Source organism: Onychostruthus taczanowskii, unplaced genomic scaffold (assembly GCF_017590055.1).
Source record: "Onychostruthus taczanowskii isolate IOZ18803 unplaced genomic scaffold, ASM1759005v1 scaffold2, whole genome shotgun sequence".
Taxonomy (NCBI): Eukaryota; Metazoa; Chordata; class Aves; order Passeriformes; family Passeridae; genus Onychostruthus; species Onychostruthus taczanowskii.
Window position 1 is genome coordinate 17,327,876 of NW_024499239.1, and position 18,880 is coordinate 17,346,755.

The 18,880-nt window shown below is 36.3% G+C and overlaps 1 protein-coding gene across 2 annotated transcripts in view; it reads left to right on the forward strand.

Annotated features, from left to right (window-relative positions):
* SLC2A9 (solute carrier family 2 member 9) overlaps positions 1-18,880 on the forward strand; it is a 76,537-nt gene that overhangs the window by 43,212 nt on the left and 14,445 nt on the right. For both annotated transcript variants that reach the window (XM_041402844.1, XM_041402845.1), the window contains exons 9-10: positions 5,151-5,252; positions 7,755-7,830. In XM_041402844.1, coding sequence (XP_041258778.1) covers positions 5,151-5,252; positions 7,755-7,830 — 178 coding nt within the window. The remainder of the gene's footprint in view (positions 1-5,150; positions 5,253-7,754; positions 7,831-18,880) is intronic.

The window sequence follows — 18,880 nt, forward strand, 5'->3', positions numbered from 1 at the left end:
TGTACCTAAATAAATCCCTGTGTTTATTTGAAATCTGTTCTATAACTTCTAAAGTAAGGGCATACCACAAACTTTGTTATTCTTCAGTCAGATTGATTACTTTTGCTGTTTTCTAAGTTTTAGTAATTCAGGTTAATTTTAGTTGTTGTCTTACTCTCAGTGGGGAAAGAGAATAATTTTGCAGTGCCTTTCTTTAGCACAGCAGCAGGGTGAATGGAAGGGGAGACAGAAGGAAATGTCTGAAAAGATTCCTTCCCTCCTCCATGAAGCCAGCATCGAATAAAAGGGAATGTTATTCAAATGAAGCATCCCACATCCAATTTTGCCATCTGTGGCACCAAATTTGGTTTTCTTATAGTGTTCACAGAAAGAGTGTAGATGTGACTATATTGAGAAGACTATGCCCTAAGTATTTCCCATAGGATGATGCATGAAGGTGTTACTAAAAGCCTGTGACAGAGACAAGCTGTGTGAAGCCTGGAATGAGTTAAAATACATTGCAGTTTTAGACCACAAAAGAATGTAGGAAATCCTTTGCAGTATCACTCAGAAGTCAGGGAAGCCAGCCTTCTTTAGCAAGATGATTTTAATCTGCTTTAGGATGTCATGACAAATGGCTCTTAGACTGGTTCTTTGTTTCTTTTACTGTTAATAGGTGTCAATATAGAAGGGCATGGCGCATCTTAAATAAAGGGTATTCCAGATACTTCCATAGGTGTTGTCATCTCCAACACATTTCCTTCATGGTTTCCACAGGATGATGCAAGATATCTCCACTGAAACTCTGGGTCCACTGTGGTCAGAAGAGAAAGAAATATGTTCCAGTAACAGCCAGCCTTAGCAAGTGAAAAAAAAAAATGAGGTGATAAATGCTAGAATCTTGAGGGTTCCTAGGAAGTTCTGTTAGAATCTGATTTTTAGTAAGACTTGTAATTCAGTCCCATGTGACATTGTTCCCTTCACATCAGCCTTCACATACCCATAATTTCCAGTTGGATGTAAGTAGAGAGGGCAAGAATGCGGCAGACATGGCATTTACCCCTATTTCTCCCCTCACCCTGACAAGCTGTTGCTCAAGGATTACCAGAATTTGAAGGTGATGTCTTGGTCTGTAGTAGCCCAGATAGAGACAGCAGTAGCAAAGAGATTGGCAAGCAGCATCTCAGATCATGGTACTTGTCAAAGACCAGAGGCATTGGGACATATTTTGTCTGCAGGGTGGATTACAGAGAGAGACTGTGTTAATGCACACTGCCTTAGCCCACAAGAGATCAACAGATTGCTTTTAGGTAGACATTATTCTTTTTAATTGCTTTAATGCACATGGATTTTTGAATAGATGAGGACTGCATGTGTAAATGCAAGTAAATGTATAGTGCCTTCCAGAAGAAAAAGTTTCACCACGAAGGTCTGCCTTACCCCACCACTCCTAAGAACCAAGGTGTCCATGGTTAAGGGCTGCATTTGTGTAGTACAAATTCTTTTGTAGGATATATTCAGAAATTGAAAGTTTTAAAGATGTGTCTCCTGCTGCTGAGGATTAAAAGCATTGGGTTTGAGTAATTCTTTTATCAATCTGCATCAGGGCTTCAAATACCATAATTAGAAAATAAAGCATCAGCCACAATAAGTTGTCACAGATCAGGGTTGAGATCTAGTCTGGCTTTTATAGCATAAACTTGATAGCTTAACACTTTTAACAACTGAATCATCACTAGAAGGAGCTTTGCTTCAGAAATATCTACAGTTTACTGAAGGGACAGATTAGGAATAAGGAAATGCGTGTTTTTGTGCTGCCCTAGGGGCGTTGCCAGGCGCTGCTGAGGCAAAAGTGGCTGGCTAAGATAAGTCCTTGCATGGGCTATGTCCTGGCTGTGCTGGTCTTGGCAGGTATGAAGTATCTTTAAAGAGCATCTTTGGTGAACACAAAATTTCACTGCCAAGTGAAGCTTATTAAGGATGCCTTACTGCACAAACTTCAGACTGAGCTTAGAAATGTAGCAATCAATTCCATGTTTTACTGAGAGTAACCTTTAGACAGGTACCTGCAGAAGTTGTATAAGATCCTGTCATGGCTTTAATACAGATGCAGACAAATTGATGTGAGAACCTTGCAGACAGATATTTATTTAAGCCATGTGGTTTTGTGCTCAAAGTTGATACTAGGCCTCTAAATTCCAGTTTAGGTACTTAAATACAATAGCCCTTTTTTTTTGTTTTAAAATGAAAAATTCATACAGTAGACTAATGGATATTAGTCAAAGTAGGAATCAAAACCCCTCAATTTATAATTCTCAGTCTGCTGTTCCTCTCCTTTTCCTGGGTACAAGATACTAGAGTATCTTATATCTTGATACTAGTGTCATAGAGTGATATAAATGAGGTTATCCATTTTAATCCTGATATTTAAAATGGAAATAACACAGTGTTAGCTTGCCATGTTAAGTCTGAGTCTAGTCACAGAGTCTTACTCAGGCCTTTATCCAAAATACATGAGGAAGAAAGTGTGGTTATTCTTGACATTAACTTATAGAGCAAACTTCTTCACAGAGCTGAGACATCAAGAAAACCTGACAGGGTTTGCTTAGTATAATTTAGGGGCAGGATATAAGTAGGGAATAGTATGCAACAACCTCCCATTTGGACTGCAGGACTTGCTTGCACATTCATTTTATCCAAAGAAGCTTGTCTGATCTATTTTAATGCACTCTGCTTTCATTATGTCAGCCCTGGTATCTGCAGCTGACTCAAGTGAAAAGGTTGACATTTGCATCTTTAACTTTATTCACAAGTGTTTCCTGACAGACAGAAGTAAGTTGTGTGAACTGTTAATGTAGTTTGTATATCAGTTGCCTTTTTATCACGAAACATTTGTGTTGTGAGAATTTTGGTTTCAATATTTTTTACACATTTTCAGTGATTTTAGCTGTGACAACCATCATGGCTGGGTAAAGGTTTCTACAAATGCATGTTTATGATCACACAGAAACAAGTATCAGCCTACACTGCCTGGCACATAACTCAGGTGTTATCACAGAAAAGAGTTCTAATGTTCTTCTGTCTGTACTTGAGCATTCACTGGATTTCTTGTTATTTCATTTATTCTACTGTACAGTACATTTTGATTTGCTATAGATCTTCAATAGGTAGCAGTTACCAGTACATAGCAGTGGAGCATTCAGAACTATAAATACTTGGAAACTGGTGAATCATCTTCCACTTCTTATGAGTCATAAGCATCTTAGTGGGTTTTGCAAGTGAACAAGTTTTGGATTTGTATAATGATAACTGAAAAATTAAGTTGTTGTCTGTTTACAACCTCAAAACCACCATTGCTTTCACCAGGAAAACTTGCTGTTATGGAAGACCAAGTCCAAACTGTCCTTCTTTACTGGAATTTGTTTTGCTTTGAGTTTTACAAGTGAAAACTATACATCACATTTTTCCCATGTTTTGTATGAGAGGCATCTCTGAACGTTTTCCCTCTAAGAGAAGCATCATCCCTGAGCCTGTTTTAATACAAAATCCCTCAGCTGTGTAACACCAAGATGGCTTGATCATGACCATCAATCCAGCATTGAAAAAAATAAGAGAAGTTGCACAACATGTCAAATTACATGTGCAACATTTATATATTTTTATCCCTCAAAGCCATTAAAGTTGTCTCTTGGTTCAGTGTCTGTGTGGTCATGTGTGCTTGCAAGATGGATTTATTAATCATAAAGAGATATAACTGCCATCTTGTAGAGGTCTTGACAGTTAAGCAATTGCAGTTTTGAAAGATTTGGACCTCATAAGATCTTACTAATATCAGTACAGGTCTATTTAAAATTCCATAATTCTATTACAGAAGCTTCAAATTGTCCAAATTAATATATTTCACCATTTAAAGAAATAAAGAATGAAAAATCTTGCCACAGAGCTGCTTTCAGTGATCTGCAGCACCGCAGAGCATATCTCTGGTGAGGAAGTTCAGCTCAGGGTGCAACATCAACGTGAGTTTAGGACAGACAAGCCTGCCCTGAAATCCACTGGTAAACTCCAGGCTGAGGGAGAAGCACTTGCCTCTCAAGGCATTTCATCTGTGGGTGTCTCTGTACTTTGTTTTAACACATTTCTTCTAGATGCTGGCAGTGGAGTGATGTGTGTTGTTTCCCAGAATTACGGCTATTACTCCAGATTTCATTTCAGTTGCCCATTTTATTTTTCCCTCAAAGGATGTGCAGAAGATGACATTCAGTCACCAGTCAATAATGATATGGCAAACAGTTTTGTGATTCTGATTTTAACTTATTTGAAGTGGTACATTTTAATCTTCATAAAATCCTCTTATTTTTCTTATAAGAAAGCCAAGTGTAATTAGTAATTTTAGTAGTTACCAACATGAAAAGTACATCAGCTGTTATGACAAAATACGTATTAGCTTATTTTAATGAGTCAGACTAGCAGAGTTTCAAGTTGCAGCTTTTTAAGAAATTTTTCATTGTGTTTTTCTCTAGCAGATAAGTATTTGGAATTTGTGATTTATATTCAGATGTTATATACAAATTCCAAATGGGTGTAACTGCACAAGTACCAGTGTTAAAATCACTTGTCTGAGCAAAATTTTCTGCTGCATGGATTTCTTCTGGTTGGATATTCTAATTACACTCATTATCCAAATTGAAAACTAAATGCTTATTCTATATTTGAGAAAAAAGAAATTTAAATTAAATTTTTTGTCTAATTAAGATGGAATTTATGCTAAAAGTATTTAAATCTCAAGTTTTAAATGTCTTAAGCTTAAATTCACAGAGATGTTGAAATTAGGAGAGTCAAAAGGCAAAAGCAAGAGACTATAATTCACTTCAACATGCAGACATTTTAAAATTATGTATTGTAAGAACATTGTCATAGAAATTTAGTCATTCAAACAATGAACAACTTTTCAGTGTTCTCAGATAAGGATACCATGCTGACTTGTTTTTTCAAGCATGTTAAATTTTGTAAATATAATTGTGAGCACAATTATGAATGTCATAGCTTATGAACAGTGTAAAATCAATTAATGGTTGAGTTTTGACCTTCATATTTACTAGGAGAACAGATTTCATGATCCAAGTTCTTCAGTATTTTCTCAAGAAGGTCAAATGCCACCTTTTGTTTTCCAGGGCTTGGTTATTGAAAGGCTTGGGCGCAGGCCTCTCCTCATCGGAGGTTTTGGGCTGATGATCGTCTTCTTTGCAGTTCTCACTGTCTCCCTGACCTTACAGGTAACACTACGGTCACTAGGGATTTTTACTCTCTCTTTTACCTATTTTAAACATGCTTGATACTGGTTTGTCTTGACATTCCTGCATGAGCCAATCCTTTTAATCAGTTTGGCATGAGGAGAGAAAGGTCTCTTATACTAATTTATGAATCTGTTTGCTTCAAAGCTTTTGCATTAAAAAAGCTATAGGGACTTTCTCACATTCTCACTTTCCGACTCCTTAATTCAAAGATTTATGCATAGGATGAACTATTAGAAAGACAGTTTTACTCATAGCTGAATAAACAGTTTACCCATATTCTGTGGGTGTATCTTTGTTTTGTAATTCACTCTCTCTGAAATTTCTTTCATGCTTCATATGTCATTCATATTTTAGGTTTAGAATTTTTTAGTGAAAAATTTCCACATTTGATGTTTCTTTCAAGTTACTTTTCTGGTATTTGTATAGGCAATATAAAGACTTATCCTTTGGAGATCATATGGCCTTAGAAGATAAAAATAGACTTTTTAGCAGGGCTTTTTGTGATAGGACAAGGGGTAATAATTTTAGACTAAACCAGGGTCAATTTAGATTAGGTATTAGGAAGAAGTGTTTTGCAATGAGGGTGGGGAAGTGTTGGAAGAGGTTGTCCAGAGAAATGGTTGATGCCCCATCTCTGGAAACATTCATGGCTATGTTGAACAGGCCCTGAACAAACTGATTTGGTTGAACATGTCTCTGCTCATTGCAGGGGGATTGGAACTAGACAAGCTTTAAATGTCTCTTTCAATCAATATGTTTCTGTGATGATACGGTTCTAAGACATGAGATGTTATTAGCACTCAATTCCCTAGATGTTTCAAATTATCATATTTTATTTATTAAATGTTTAAACTCTGGCCCTGTATACTTTTTCTTGTTTAGCTTCCATCTATGGAATAATGTGGTTTGTTTATGTTCCTGGGGATTTTAGAGAAGTAAAACTGACATTTGCAATGGCATGGGTTTGGGTGGTCTTTCATCAGGGTGTTTTGCTGCTGGTTTTGATTCCTGTGTGATGCCACTAATCTGACTTCCAAATCTTGTTTCTTGTTTGAAGGGAGTCAGTAGGTCAGGTTGACTGGCAGGCATGTGCCATGCCACTGCAGTTTTACTTGATTTACCTGAATGTACATGACAATAAAGCTTTACTTCACAGACCTGCCAGGACAGCTGCAAGACAGCTCTCCTCCTGAAGAGAGATATTATTGCATGTTTTGTATGCTGAGTGAAAAATTCCTTTCCAGATCTTTTAAAGCCAAGCTGGTGGGTGTGAGGACCTTCAGCTACTTTAAATCCCTGCACTCTGAATGCCTTTCAGTTTTACCTTCTTTCAAAGGGTCTCAATCTGTAAAGTATTAGAGATTTGCTTTGAACAAAGGATCATGGTACAAATAGGCTTAATCTCAGAGAAATTTATATCTGCTCCATATTTTCACCTTCTCCTTCTCAGAGACCTCAGATTTGCTTCCAGACAAGAACCCTAGATTGTGTAATTTTGATAGATCTACAACCCTTTTGGTTAATGTTAATGTCCAGGAGACCATGGCTTCCACATAACTAAGGAAATAACTCAGACTAGAAGAGAAAAAACATCAGAAAATGGGGGCCTCTCCTTAACACTTAATTACTTTCTTTAGCAAGGATATTTTTACAGTGCCATTCAAGGTGGTGGTATACACTTACATGTATCTTAACAAACTTTTCAAAAATAGCAAAATTCTAATAAAAATATTCACACTTTGCTGCAGTAAAACTCCACCTGTTGGAGAGAGAAAGAAATGGGCATCCATGGGTTTTTCTCATCTATTACTATTAGAATCAAACATTCAAGTACATGATTATCAAACAGTGTTCTGCAACCTCCAAGCTCCACAGGAATTTCTCTTCATATTTCAAATTCCTGATACTTAGAAGTCTCAGTAGAGAAAAATCAACTTAGAAGTAGAGGAAAGTTAGGATATATGGCCTTCCGTGTCTGCAAAATCAGATTACATCTGAAGAGCCCTGGACTGTGGCTTTGCCATGTTTTGCCAAGGTTCAGATGCGGGGCTGTCCTACCAAATGTCAGCCTGTCGTGCATAGTCTTCAGCCAAGCCTTTGACTGGTGAACTTTGAAGCCCTATGGGCCATCCTAGATGCTCTTTTTAAACACAACTGAAATACCTGAGGTGGATGGAGGTGCTGAAGTGTTCAGTGTTCCAGGCTGGCTTGAGCTCTACCACAAGAAGCTGTGATTTTTTAGAGTTCTGACTCTGTAGCTTGTCTAGTGTTTCTCTACAGGGATTTCACAGACACCAAGGCCTTTAAAACAAAACATCTAATAAGGTCCTACAGAAATGCTGTGATTTTCCAAAGTAACCCCGGACTAAATTCTGAAATAGATCAAGAATCGTGGAAAACACTGTCTATTGTCTGCAAATTTTTAAAAGGTATTTGTGATATGTACAATATATCTAAAATTAATGTCTTTTATCCATCCAGAACACAGTGTATTGGCTTCCTTACCTCAGTATATTTTGTATCCTTGCAATCATTGCATCGTTCTGCATTGGACCAGGTATGTCTTTACCTATTTTTTCATGTTTCTTTGTGCAACTGAGGACAGGTATTTTTGCACTGGCATTATGCTAGCAAATCAGTTGTACAAAACTTCACCTTGGCAGTAAACCAGGAAGTAAGACTTTTGTTCCCTTGAGCTTTTGCGGGTTTTTTCATGTACTATTTATTGCCTCTTTTTCTTTGTAAGGAGTTTGACATTAAACATTAATCAGCTGTTTATACATCTTCACCACTGAAGTGGTCTAATTGATTGATTGTGGTTTATTTGGGGAAGAGTTGCTGATGTTTGATGTGACTCTAATGAAATACTGCTGTAATTCCATCAATCCTCTTTTGAAAAGCTGAGAAAAAAATATGCTGCTTTAGGGAAAAATGGGGAGAAGACCAAGATATTTCTTTTACCCTTGTTTCTGGGAAAAGAGTTTGTCACTAATTTCTGTGCAAAATACTGTGAAAATACTGAAAAAAAAATAGCAATCCCTTTGTCCTTCTGTAAGGACAAATCTCAGGTTCAGCTAAGTCCACTGTACTGCTGACATATGTTTCTTAGACTGAGATCTTGGGGGTGGGTGTTAAAGAATTCTGTGGAATAGAACTTTTCTTGAATTTTAAATACCTTAGGAATGTCAAATGTTGACTTGAAACTTTTTTAAAACTTCCTTCTGGTGTTTTATGTGGCTCAGAGGGTTTAAGTGCAGTTACTTGCAGTATCTACCATTGGGGTTTTTTAAAATCTCAGTTGAAACTGAAGTTTTTTCCCTATTACAGATATGTTCCACCAATTTTTAGAACATGCAAATCAATGTGTTCTTACATGTGATATTTCCAGCATATTAAGATTAACCCTCTGCTTTTCTTCTTCACCTCACCATTCTTCAAAATGGGTTTTAGAGTTCCTCATTTAGATTCTTTCTCTTTACTAATGTTATTCATGATTTGTGCTGCACTTCACAATCTCTTTGGAACAAAGTGTCTGCAAAGACACCCAGGACAAACAGCTATTGTTAGAAATTGCTTGCTTGCCTTCTACAGAAATTCATTAAAATTAAAGCTTCTGTTGAGTTTTTCACTGTGCTCAGTGCTGTTAAAACCAAAGAACATTAATAGTGTATCAGCAGCTACCTAGTTGGCCTCTCCATCTTTCCTCTGTGTGTTCAAACATTTGTCATAGCTGACAATAATGGGAATATCTGGGTAGCACTTAACACTGAATTGCTTTTAATTAAAATCTCAGTAATTGACTCTTCAGCTGTTGAGAAGAAGCCATGAACAATCATATTCTGATATCTCTGCAAATCAATAGGAATATTTTAGCTGACTTTGATAGAGGCTGATTTATCTTCAGTGAAACTTCTCTGTTCTCCTTAGAGGAGCTTATGAGATCTGAACTACTTTACTTCCTTCTAGCTGGGTATCTTCCATTATTAGCAATGCTTTGAGATGATTGAATAAGAAGAGAACATATAGATTTTTTTTCTGAACAAAGAAATTATTACCAAGAAGTCCACTTTGCATCCATTGCTTTTGGTATCACAAGGCACAACTCAACAATTGAGTGCAATTACTGTGTCAAATTGTGGCCCCCTTTCCTTGTACAGGAAAGACATCAATAGCCTGTGACAAGTCCATTGGACATGTCAGTGTCAGGAGACCTGTGAGAAGGTACTGGGTGAACTGGACTTGTCCAGCCTGAGAAGAGACAGATTTGGGGACCTAAGAGCAGTGCCACTGCCTGTGAGAAGGGTATTGCAATGGCAGAGCCAGTCTCCTGTTGGTGAGGAGCTTGAGAGGTAGAATGAAAGTGTCAAAACAAGAAAGATGCAGAGAGACTGTAAGGAAAAGCTTTTTGATTCTAGGTAGTAGATCAGGCTGCCAAGGATACTGAGTCCTTAATGACTACACAAAGATCAAAATGAATAGTTGGTACTTCTCTTTTTCTCCATTGCAGTGGTTGTAGGGAAGAGTCCAGAGCACAGGGCAAACAGTTTGAGACAATTTTAGAGAACCAATGCACATTTTTTTTCCAGCTTAGGGTCTTTCTGAGGCATGGCTTCTAACACTTTCACAGTTTCCCACGGATTTGTTAAATCTCTGTCTCAAACAGCAGAATTTTTGTATTCTTTGACAAAGAAAACTACATGTCTACCACCTTTCATGCATACATCCTTTGTTAGTTTTTGTGTGATACCCTCTAGGTCCTGCAGAAACAGAGCAACTGATTCTCTTCCTCCTTTTCAACTTTTCTGTGATCTTGTAAATTTTTACCTTATCAATACAGATTTTTCTGGAATTAACAGCTATTTCTTATTGCCACTTCTCAGTGATATTTTATGACACCCTTTTAGCAGGAAAATCTCACATTTACGTGTCGTTTCATAGCACTCTGATGGTTTAGTGAGAAAAGACTGAAGTTCAAGAATAACTTTCCCACCTTTCTGGTGGTAAAAGGGGTTTTCCCCAAGAAAATTAAGATATATTCTTTATTATAAAGCATATTTTTAATACTTCTAGCCTTTTGTAGAAGTTTTGCCATTAATTTGTATCGGTTAAACAGGGACAATTGTCAACTAATCCTCAATATCTTAATTCCTCTTGTAGTTACACTACAAAAAACAATTTGTAATGATTCCATAGGTACAAATCTTAAGCTAGGACAAATTCAGTTTATGTTCATTGAGCTATTGGTACTTGGAAAAATTATCTCATTTAAAGATAACAAATAACATTCGGAAATGAGTTTACAAAAATACTGCTTTAACTCTTTAGAGCATAAAATTGCCTTTAAATGTACAATATTTTCTCTCTTGTTAAAACATCTAATACCTTATTGATAGCTTAGATGTTGTGTAAACCATTTTCTGATAGCATATGCAAGAGTCCCATCTGCTCCTGTACAGTAAGGATCAGCTCTCACTGTAAACTGTGGAGGGTGTTCATTGGTTTCATTTTTCTGAACTCGGCTTTTCAGCTTGCAGATATTTTTGAGGACTGAAACAGTAATGCTAGCAACAGGTATGTTCAGGCATGTGTGTGGTTTGGTACTTCATCACTTTTGTCAAAAGACAAACATCAGAAAGCTTTCACTTTCTAAAAATTAAAGGGGCCCTTATGCTCAATACAATCAATGTGCGATCTGAAAGAAAATTATTAATTGTTCTATAGATCAGGGAGCCATGCTGCCCCAGCCAGTTGATTCATTGTGCCTATTTGGTTAATTTTACACAAGTTATTTGCTGGCCCTGAAATAAATAGAGGATACATTTCAAAGACTTGTTTCAGATAATAGGATACAAACGAAGAATTGTCATCCAGCAAAAAGTAAAAAGAAAAAAACTGAGGGAATTGCAGCTGAGAAAACAAATCAAAGAAAAAAAGTAAAAGAACATTTTCAGGATCTGCAGAGAGCATTTGTGCTGTTCGGGTTATGCATCATGAGCAAATGCATTGATTTGTAAGGCCTTTACAGAACGGGTAAATAATGTGCAGTTTTTTGGAAATTTGGATAGTGATAGACAGGTTTAGATACATTTGAAATGTCTTCCTTCTTTAACTTTGCCTTAGTTAATGTTTAACAAAAAGGGAAAACTAAGATTTTTTCCTACTTTCTCAGTTAAACCTGTTTGGCTCCCTCTTCATGGACTCATGTTCAACTGTGCCTGCAGAATCAATCTCTTTAAGGAAAGATGGTCTGAAATCCAGCTTAAACAGAAAAAAGAGAAGGTTCTGCTTATTAGTAGTTGTTTTCTTGAATGCCCCATTCACCCATTGTACCTTTACAACAGTTGCTGTGCCAGCAAGTGATTTTTTTTTATTTTTCTGGGAGAATTGAAAAATGTGTGTTGTAGTTTTAGAAAACCTGCTGCAGATTGTTCCATTTTACCCACCAGCCACATATTTTTAAAAAGAACTGAACACCCAAAAACTGACACAGAATGCATTCCATTCAGTTTCCTGATTTGTCTGCAGGGATGTTGACCCCATTTGTCAGTGAGTCTGTCAAGCATTTTTCGATGAGGGGCTTGCAGGTTTTATTTTTGAAGTTTTTCCCACTCATGTAAAACAATTATATGTTCATCCTCTGAGCCAGAGAATGGCTTTTCTGCCACCTGTCAAGATGTGCCAGATAGCGAAACATGTGGAGAAAAAACCTGATCAATTGATTAATTGGGGATTACAGAAACATTGGCATGAACTTCCAGATAACCTTCCTAGTGAAAATAAGTGTAACAAAAAGACAGTCAAGACCTTGAGAGCTTGGAAACCTGGCATAAAGCATTTCCATGCATTATCTTTATGTGAAGTAATTTATTAGTATTTCTTCCTTAGAAGCATATTCTGTTAAAGTGGAGCACCTTTCCATCCAGTTTTGACAAGTGGAGAAGGCACTGCTGCAGAGAAGGGACAGGAAACCATGGTGGCTGAGGTTAGGCATGATGCCTGTCTTTAACTAAATGGAAGGATGGGAAGAGGTGTATTGTTTTGATAAAATACCTAGCTTTGAAACAATCTTCTTTTACCACCTTCTTTCAGAAACTGAATAAGTATTGTTGCTTTCAAATCTCTGCAAATTTGCTGGTTCTGGAAACATGGTGCACTGGACTTATTTTACTACTGGAAATACGTATTAATAACCCCAGACCCTAATTGTGGCAGTAAGATCTGGAAAATGTGTTTGTGCAGCACAAGTGTGATGCCCACCCTTTGACCTCTACCTCTGGGAGGGAGATCAGCCACATGTGTGCACAGGAAGGCACATGGTAATGCTCCTTCTCCCAGAGAGTTCCTTGGAGTCCTTTGGAAATAAAAGAAAAATTACTTTTCATTACAACAAACAGTAACACTCATGGAAGTTCCAAAAATCTGAGTTGATTTTCTATCAATTGCCTCATCATGATAACACCAGGCATCTTTGTGTCAGAAATCTGTGTTATTTTCATGGCACTTCAAGTTTGAGATTAGTGATTTTGCTGAAATCTTATGCATTTTGCCCATTTCTAAGAATGGGACATATATGCCTGCATGACCTGGAGAGAAAAAGAGGCTTAGAAACTCAGAACAGGATGAGGATTTAAGGATGTCTGAAAAATGCCAGTTAGCTAGGGAAAAATATAATATCTCTAAGTATCACATGGAAGACTTCCACATAGCTGATTATATTTTATCTAAGTAATTTGAAAAATTGTTTTATATGAACATTCTGTATGCACATTCTTTTACATGTTTTCTTAAAGACCTAATACATCATATTGTCATGCATTGTCTCACTGTATTGTAATGTGAAAAATGCTCATTGTGTTGTCAGGCATCGTGCCATCATTTTTGAGATGACTTAGAGCATTATGTTGGAGCACAAAACTGCTCAGGCAGCAGTTAGCAAAGAAGGACTGAAAAGGTGAAGAAACCATGAAGGTGAAGAAAATAGATTTATATATTAAAATATCCAGAATAACTTCATAGTGTCTCGCAGAGAAGGTTGAGAATTAAATAGTGCCTGAAAGGATTGTATTTGAACCGATGATCTAATATGATCCTGGATTCCTTTATCTTCAAATCTTGTGTTCTTTATTTATCTCTAAGTGAGCTGCTCAATCCTCTGTTTAAAGTCATACCTTGTTTCTACCTGTCTAAAGCCCTTGGTGTCTGCAAAGATGCACATGTGGCCAGAGGGATTTTCTAGTGGGTCGCTGCAACAAAATGCAGCCCCTGACTGAATTTCTGTCAATATCTGCTGTTTTTAAATCAGTGGCACTAGAGAGAAGAAAGCAGGAGTCTCTGGCTAAGTCATACACAGTGGCTTCAGGCATTTTGGCTTTATGGTCTTATGTAATGTCTCAGAAGTAGTTATTCTGGTCTTGAATGCTGTAAGTATTTCTGTGGACAAGTAGCATTTCCTCACAGAAGCTCTGCTGAGTTCAGTGTAGCACAGATAAGTTTGAATTTAGTGTGATCAAACATGAGTCTGTGATTTTACCTAAATTCCTGCTTTTAAAATAGGTTTCTATTTAGTATGCATAAGGATGACAAAATCAGAGCAGTGGTATGTTTCCAGTCACACTGTGATTACAGGAAACAGAAATCAGTAAAATTCAAACTCAGATGAGTTTGAAAAAAATAGTAGTGTTATGGTAGCAAGATCTTCATTTTTCAGTTGTTACTTTTTATAGCAATTGCATTTCCAAACACAGCTGAGAAATATCAACAAACCAGGCCATTCCAGAAAAATATTTCACTTGTGCATGTCTTGAGAGTTTTATAATATTTGTCATGGTTTATGGAATGTGAGTGAAATCTTCCCTAGCACAGCTGAATACAATGAATACAACTGAATACCATTTTAAATTGACATTACAAGGTAAACAAAAGAAAACTAAGAGGAAATCATTGCTGTGCCCTGAGGCATATCAAAGATACTTTGGTATTTAAAGTTTAAATCAGTCCATGCCCTTACTATGAATGCCAGTGTGCAGCTGTACTGACAGCAGAGCTGTTGTCACAAAAGGGTCACTTGGAAAGTCACGAGGTTTGTTCAGCCTGAAATGCCATGAGTGAAGAAGATAAAATTCAGCTCTTGAATCTGAAACAACCAAAGGCATGATAGCACACATGTAGACATAAAAGTACTGCAGTGAAAGGCAGCATGCATATTATTGCCTGAAATAGGCATTTACAGAAGCTTTGTGTGATATTTTAGCTTCTCCACTTACAGTGGATGTAAGAACTTCTAACACACATGGCCTCCCACAGAGGCATTATGCCAGTCCACTTTGAGAAAGAGTTTGAGCTTTCTTGAATGCAAAAAAACCCCCACTCTCTGTACCAGAAAAGTGTATGCGGTTAAAAGAAACAAATAAACCCATGATGTTCTATATTTAGTTTAAAAGTTGTAGGTTTGAAAGGTTTGGTTATTTTTCAATTTTTTTTTTTTTTTTTTATTCTAGAAGCATTTACATCTTCCAGCAGATAGGTATTCTTTGATAATGCTAAGTAGCTTCTGCATTGAATATAGAGGGTATTTGTGCAGAAATAACCTTTAGTTTTCCCAGGTATTTAGGGAAAGGCTTGGCTTGTTGATAGTTGTATGGCTTTATTTAAAGAATAAAGCAGAATTAAAATATACTGCATAAATATCAGTTAAATTCTCCAAATGTGAGTTATGGTTCTGTTCAGAAATTTGTAACAACCTGCAGACAGCACATACCAGTCCCAGATGAAGATATTCTGAGACCCCTGGCCCCATCCCCTGCCCTGTTGTGACACTCCCTTGCTCTCGGGTGCCATCCATCCAAAAAGGTGTCCTTGGGATTGGTGTTTTGCCCTCCCAGCTGCAGCCTCATCACAGCCTGCCACGTCAGTGCCCTTTAACAGCTGTGGGCTGTGCAGCACAGCCAGGAGGCTCATTTGCCTTTCCTTCTCTGGTTTTCTCCAGCAATGGAAAAGCTGCTGCCTACCCCTGGGGGCAGGAGTATTGTCAACTACTTCTACCAAGTCAAGTACTTGAGAATTTGTCTTTCGATTACTTTGAGTGAACAAACTAGTTTTTTAGACTGTTAAGAAATAAGACTAGAATTGCCCTCAATATTAATTGAATTTTTTTTGGGGGGGGGAGGATAACATGTCCCTTGAATATATTAAATACAGTGTCATTCAACATATATTTTGGGATTAATACCTGTTTTACGTTTTGTTTGAATTCTTCTCTCTTAAAGAGCAGCATAGAAAAAATGTGTAGCTTTTAACGGTTCTGCAGCAAAAGTGATTTAAATTCTTTATAACTAGTGGCAGTTCCAAAGAAAAATGAACCCCTAGTATTTGAAAGGTAATTGTATCTGTTGAATAAAGGAGTTGCTGGAGGTGACACCTGGAGTTCTCAGCAGCAGGAAAACTTATGAACTTTATCCCGCTAACAATAGATTTTAAAAATTATCTTAATTGAAGCTTTCAAAATGTGAATGCTTTGACACTTGACAGCACTCCTCCTACCTGAACTAGCAGCTTTTCCTGAATGATCATTAATTAGTTGCTGATGGCTCCAACCCTGAAGAAATTTTCTGATGCAAAAATGCACCCATGTGTTTTAGAGGTCCATGTAACCATGAAATAAAACATTTATTCCAAAGCTATATAAGTGACCTATGTACATTATTCAGATTAATAGGGATTGGATATGGAAAGCCTAGTAAAAAAAAACAAAACCAAAAAAACCCCTATTTTTTTCTGTGAATTCGTAGAAAGTGGTTATACTTGCAAAAGTGCAAACTAATAAATATATAGAACAGCAGATGTAGAATTAATGAATGTAAGGCAATTAAAATATTTTATTTTCCTTATTCCCAGGTGCAATGCACAGCAAAGAAAAGTTTTCTGTTCATCTCATCTATTTCTGACTAATCTCCATGGCTAAGATCTAAATGCAGAAGTTTGTTGGTTCAATGTTGCAATGAGCACTGTTCTGGAGTACAGACAGGGTTTCTTGGTAGCCAAGGTACTGCATAGAAAGATGAATAAACACCAGTAACAGACTTTCAGAGGAAAAAAATAGGTCAGGAGACTACATGAACAAGGATAGTCTGTGCCAGTTTGACCAAGCCAACAGTCAAAGCAGTTGCTTCCTTTAAAACTCCAGATGTTGTCTGTCCTACTCCAGAAACTTCAGTTTTTTGGAACCAGCGAGTTATGGCTTATGTGATTTCTTTCTGAGTTTCATGAGAAAGAAGGCTTGTACTGTTCATCACAGCAAGACTGTTACTGTCTTCAGCTGGTACTTCTAGTCAAAAAGCATCTTCCTGAGTCTCTCTTCCTTTTCTCTTTGTTAGCAAGCAAGTACTGCTATTTGTTATATTTGTTTTGCCTATTGGTCACAGTAAGGAATTGTTTTTTGTTTTTATCTTACATTATTATCTTATCTTTTTCTTTTGTTATTATCTTAGTTCTACAACTACTGCTTCTCATACCTTGGTCACCATCCTGTAGCAGCCACCAATTTCTTTAATTACTGACATTTGAGGCCATGTGTCCTAAAAACTTCAGCAGTTTCCAGAAATCATAAACAGTGAAGACGTGGTCTGTTACCCATCTTAAACAGGAGAAGGACAGGGACAACTCTTCAGTCCCAGCTGAAAATTTGACCCACGATTTTTACTGTTGGCATTCTTCAGGATGAATGCAGCTATACAATTACATAATTGTGCACTGCTCGCATGAATAATTTGTTTTTAAAATATACTGATTTTACAAGATTTCTTTAGCTTGCAGGTCCACAACCAACAGCATTTTGTGCTAATGGTCTGTGAACTTGAATTCCTAACAGGAAATCATGTCTGATGGTTTTATATTTCTTTCAGAATATTATCATTGAAGTAATAAGCCTAGAATAGATAGGGGTTGGGTTTTTTCTTCTTTTCAGTCCTCATACAGTGATGTGACTGTATGAATATTTCTCTTACCTAGGAGTGAACACAAGTCTTTAATTTGGGTATTTCCACACTACTTCCTTCTGTATAGTGGATGAATATACAAGGGACACTTCTGTGCTTTTATTATAGCAAAAACTCTTTCAGCATTGTTCTCATAATTGAGATAATTGGTTTTAACAATTTAATATGAACAGAAGTGCCTAATCATCATTGTTACTGAGAATAATTATAAATTTAATTCTATTATATAATCTCACAGTCATAGCTCAGTAAAAAAAATGTTCTTCATATTCAAAGAGAACAGAAAGTTGGGCTGTAATTAGATTTGTGATGTTATAAGGTGGATCTGAATATATGGCGGAAACATTGAAAAGACTATTAACTGTTTATGTAGTTATAAGTTGAGTTTATTTTTTTAAATTGCATTTTATTCTTTGGTAGCTATGCAGCATTATAATTGTGAAGCAAAAAGAAATGTTGCCAAGAACCAGAGGAGAAATTTAATGTTGGTGTTCAGTTTTTATAAACAAAAGCCAAGATCAAAACATATCTAACAGCAATAATAACAAAAAAATACCAAAACCAAAAAATTACCAAATATCCCAATGGACTGAAATTGTTACCAAGAAAAGCAAAAAACCAATGTATTCATTTTGTTCAGAATGGCCTACATACTGCTGCTTTGTCTTACAGTAAAAGTGGAAAAAAAATTTAATATTACATTAAATTAAGAAATTAAAATAAATTCAAGATTAAATATATTTCTTATGTTTACAGCCAACAATTGTATTTCAAAGGGAATTGTTATAACTCATCTAAAGAAAAATATCTTTAAAGTACTGAACATATTTGGATTCATCAGTTATATGACAAATATTTTGTTGAAAAAATTTCAGAGAAAAATGATTCAGTCAGTAAAGGATTGCTCATAAAATTCTGCTTGAGTGCACTGACTTATGGAAGTAAAAATTATAGGAAAATGCACTAATTAATATTCAAGAGAGGGGAGAATTTCACTGAAGAGGAAATTATCACGTGGTTCAGATAAGGGTATTGTGGTTTTTTGCATGGAATATCTGCTGTAGAACTAATTACCTAAATGGACCTAGAAAGAATTTTGTGTAATTTATTATGTTTTATGTAATATCCGTGTTGTTTTGTGTCAACCATTTTAGTGTAAATTATTTGATGAGAACCAAGAAATAACATTTTAACTACTGAAGTTAGGACAGAGTGAATTAATATTTTTGTTCTGCACCATTGCTTAGTTTGTTTTATCTTCCCTGAATGATATGGGTCGCCTTGCACCAACAGAGTTGAGAATACCTCCAGAAATGGCTTTCTAAATGCTCTTGAAATAGGTTTTATATAGATGCTAAACCAAAGGCCAATTAATCAATGAAAAAAAATCTTTCACACAAAACTGAATTAAAAACTAGCCCTTAATAATTATAAATTTACTATTTATTATAATATCAGAGTTTGCAAGATTTTGTATTATTTGTGTTTTAGTTTGGTCTTATCATTTACACTTTTTGTTTGCTGCAGACTGCTTTAAATATCTTTTACTCAAGTGGCCTTTAATCTAAGGCAGAAAAGATTCAAATGGTACATATTAATGTGGTTAATGATCTG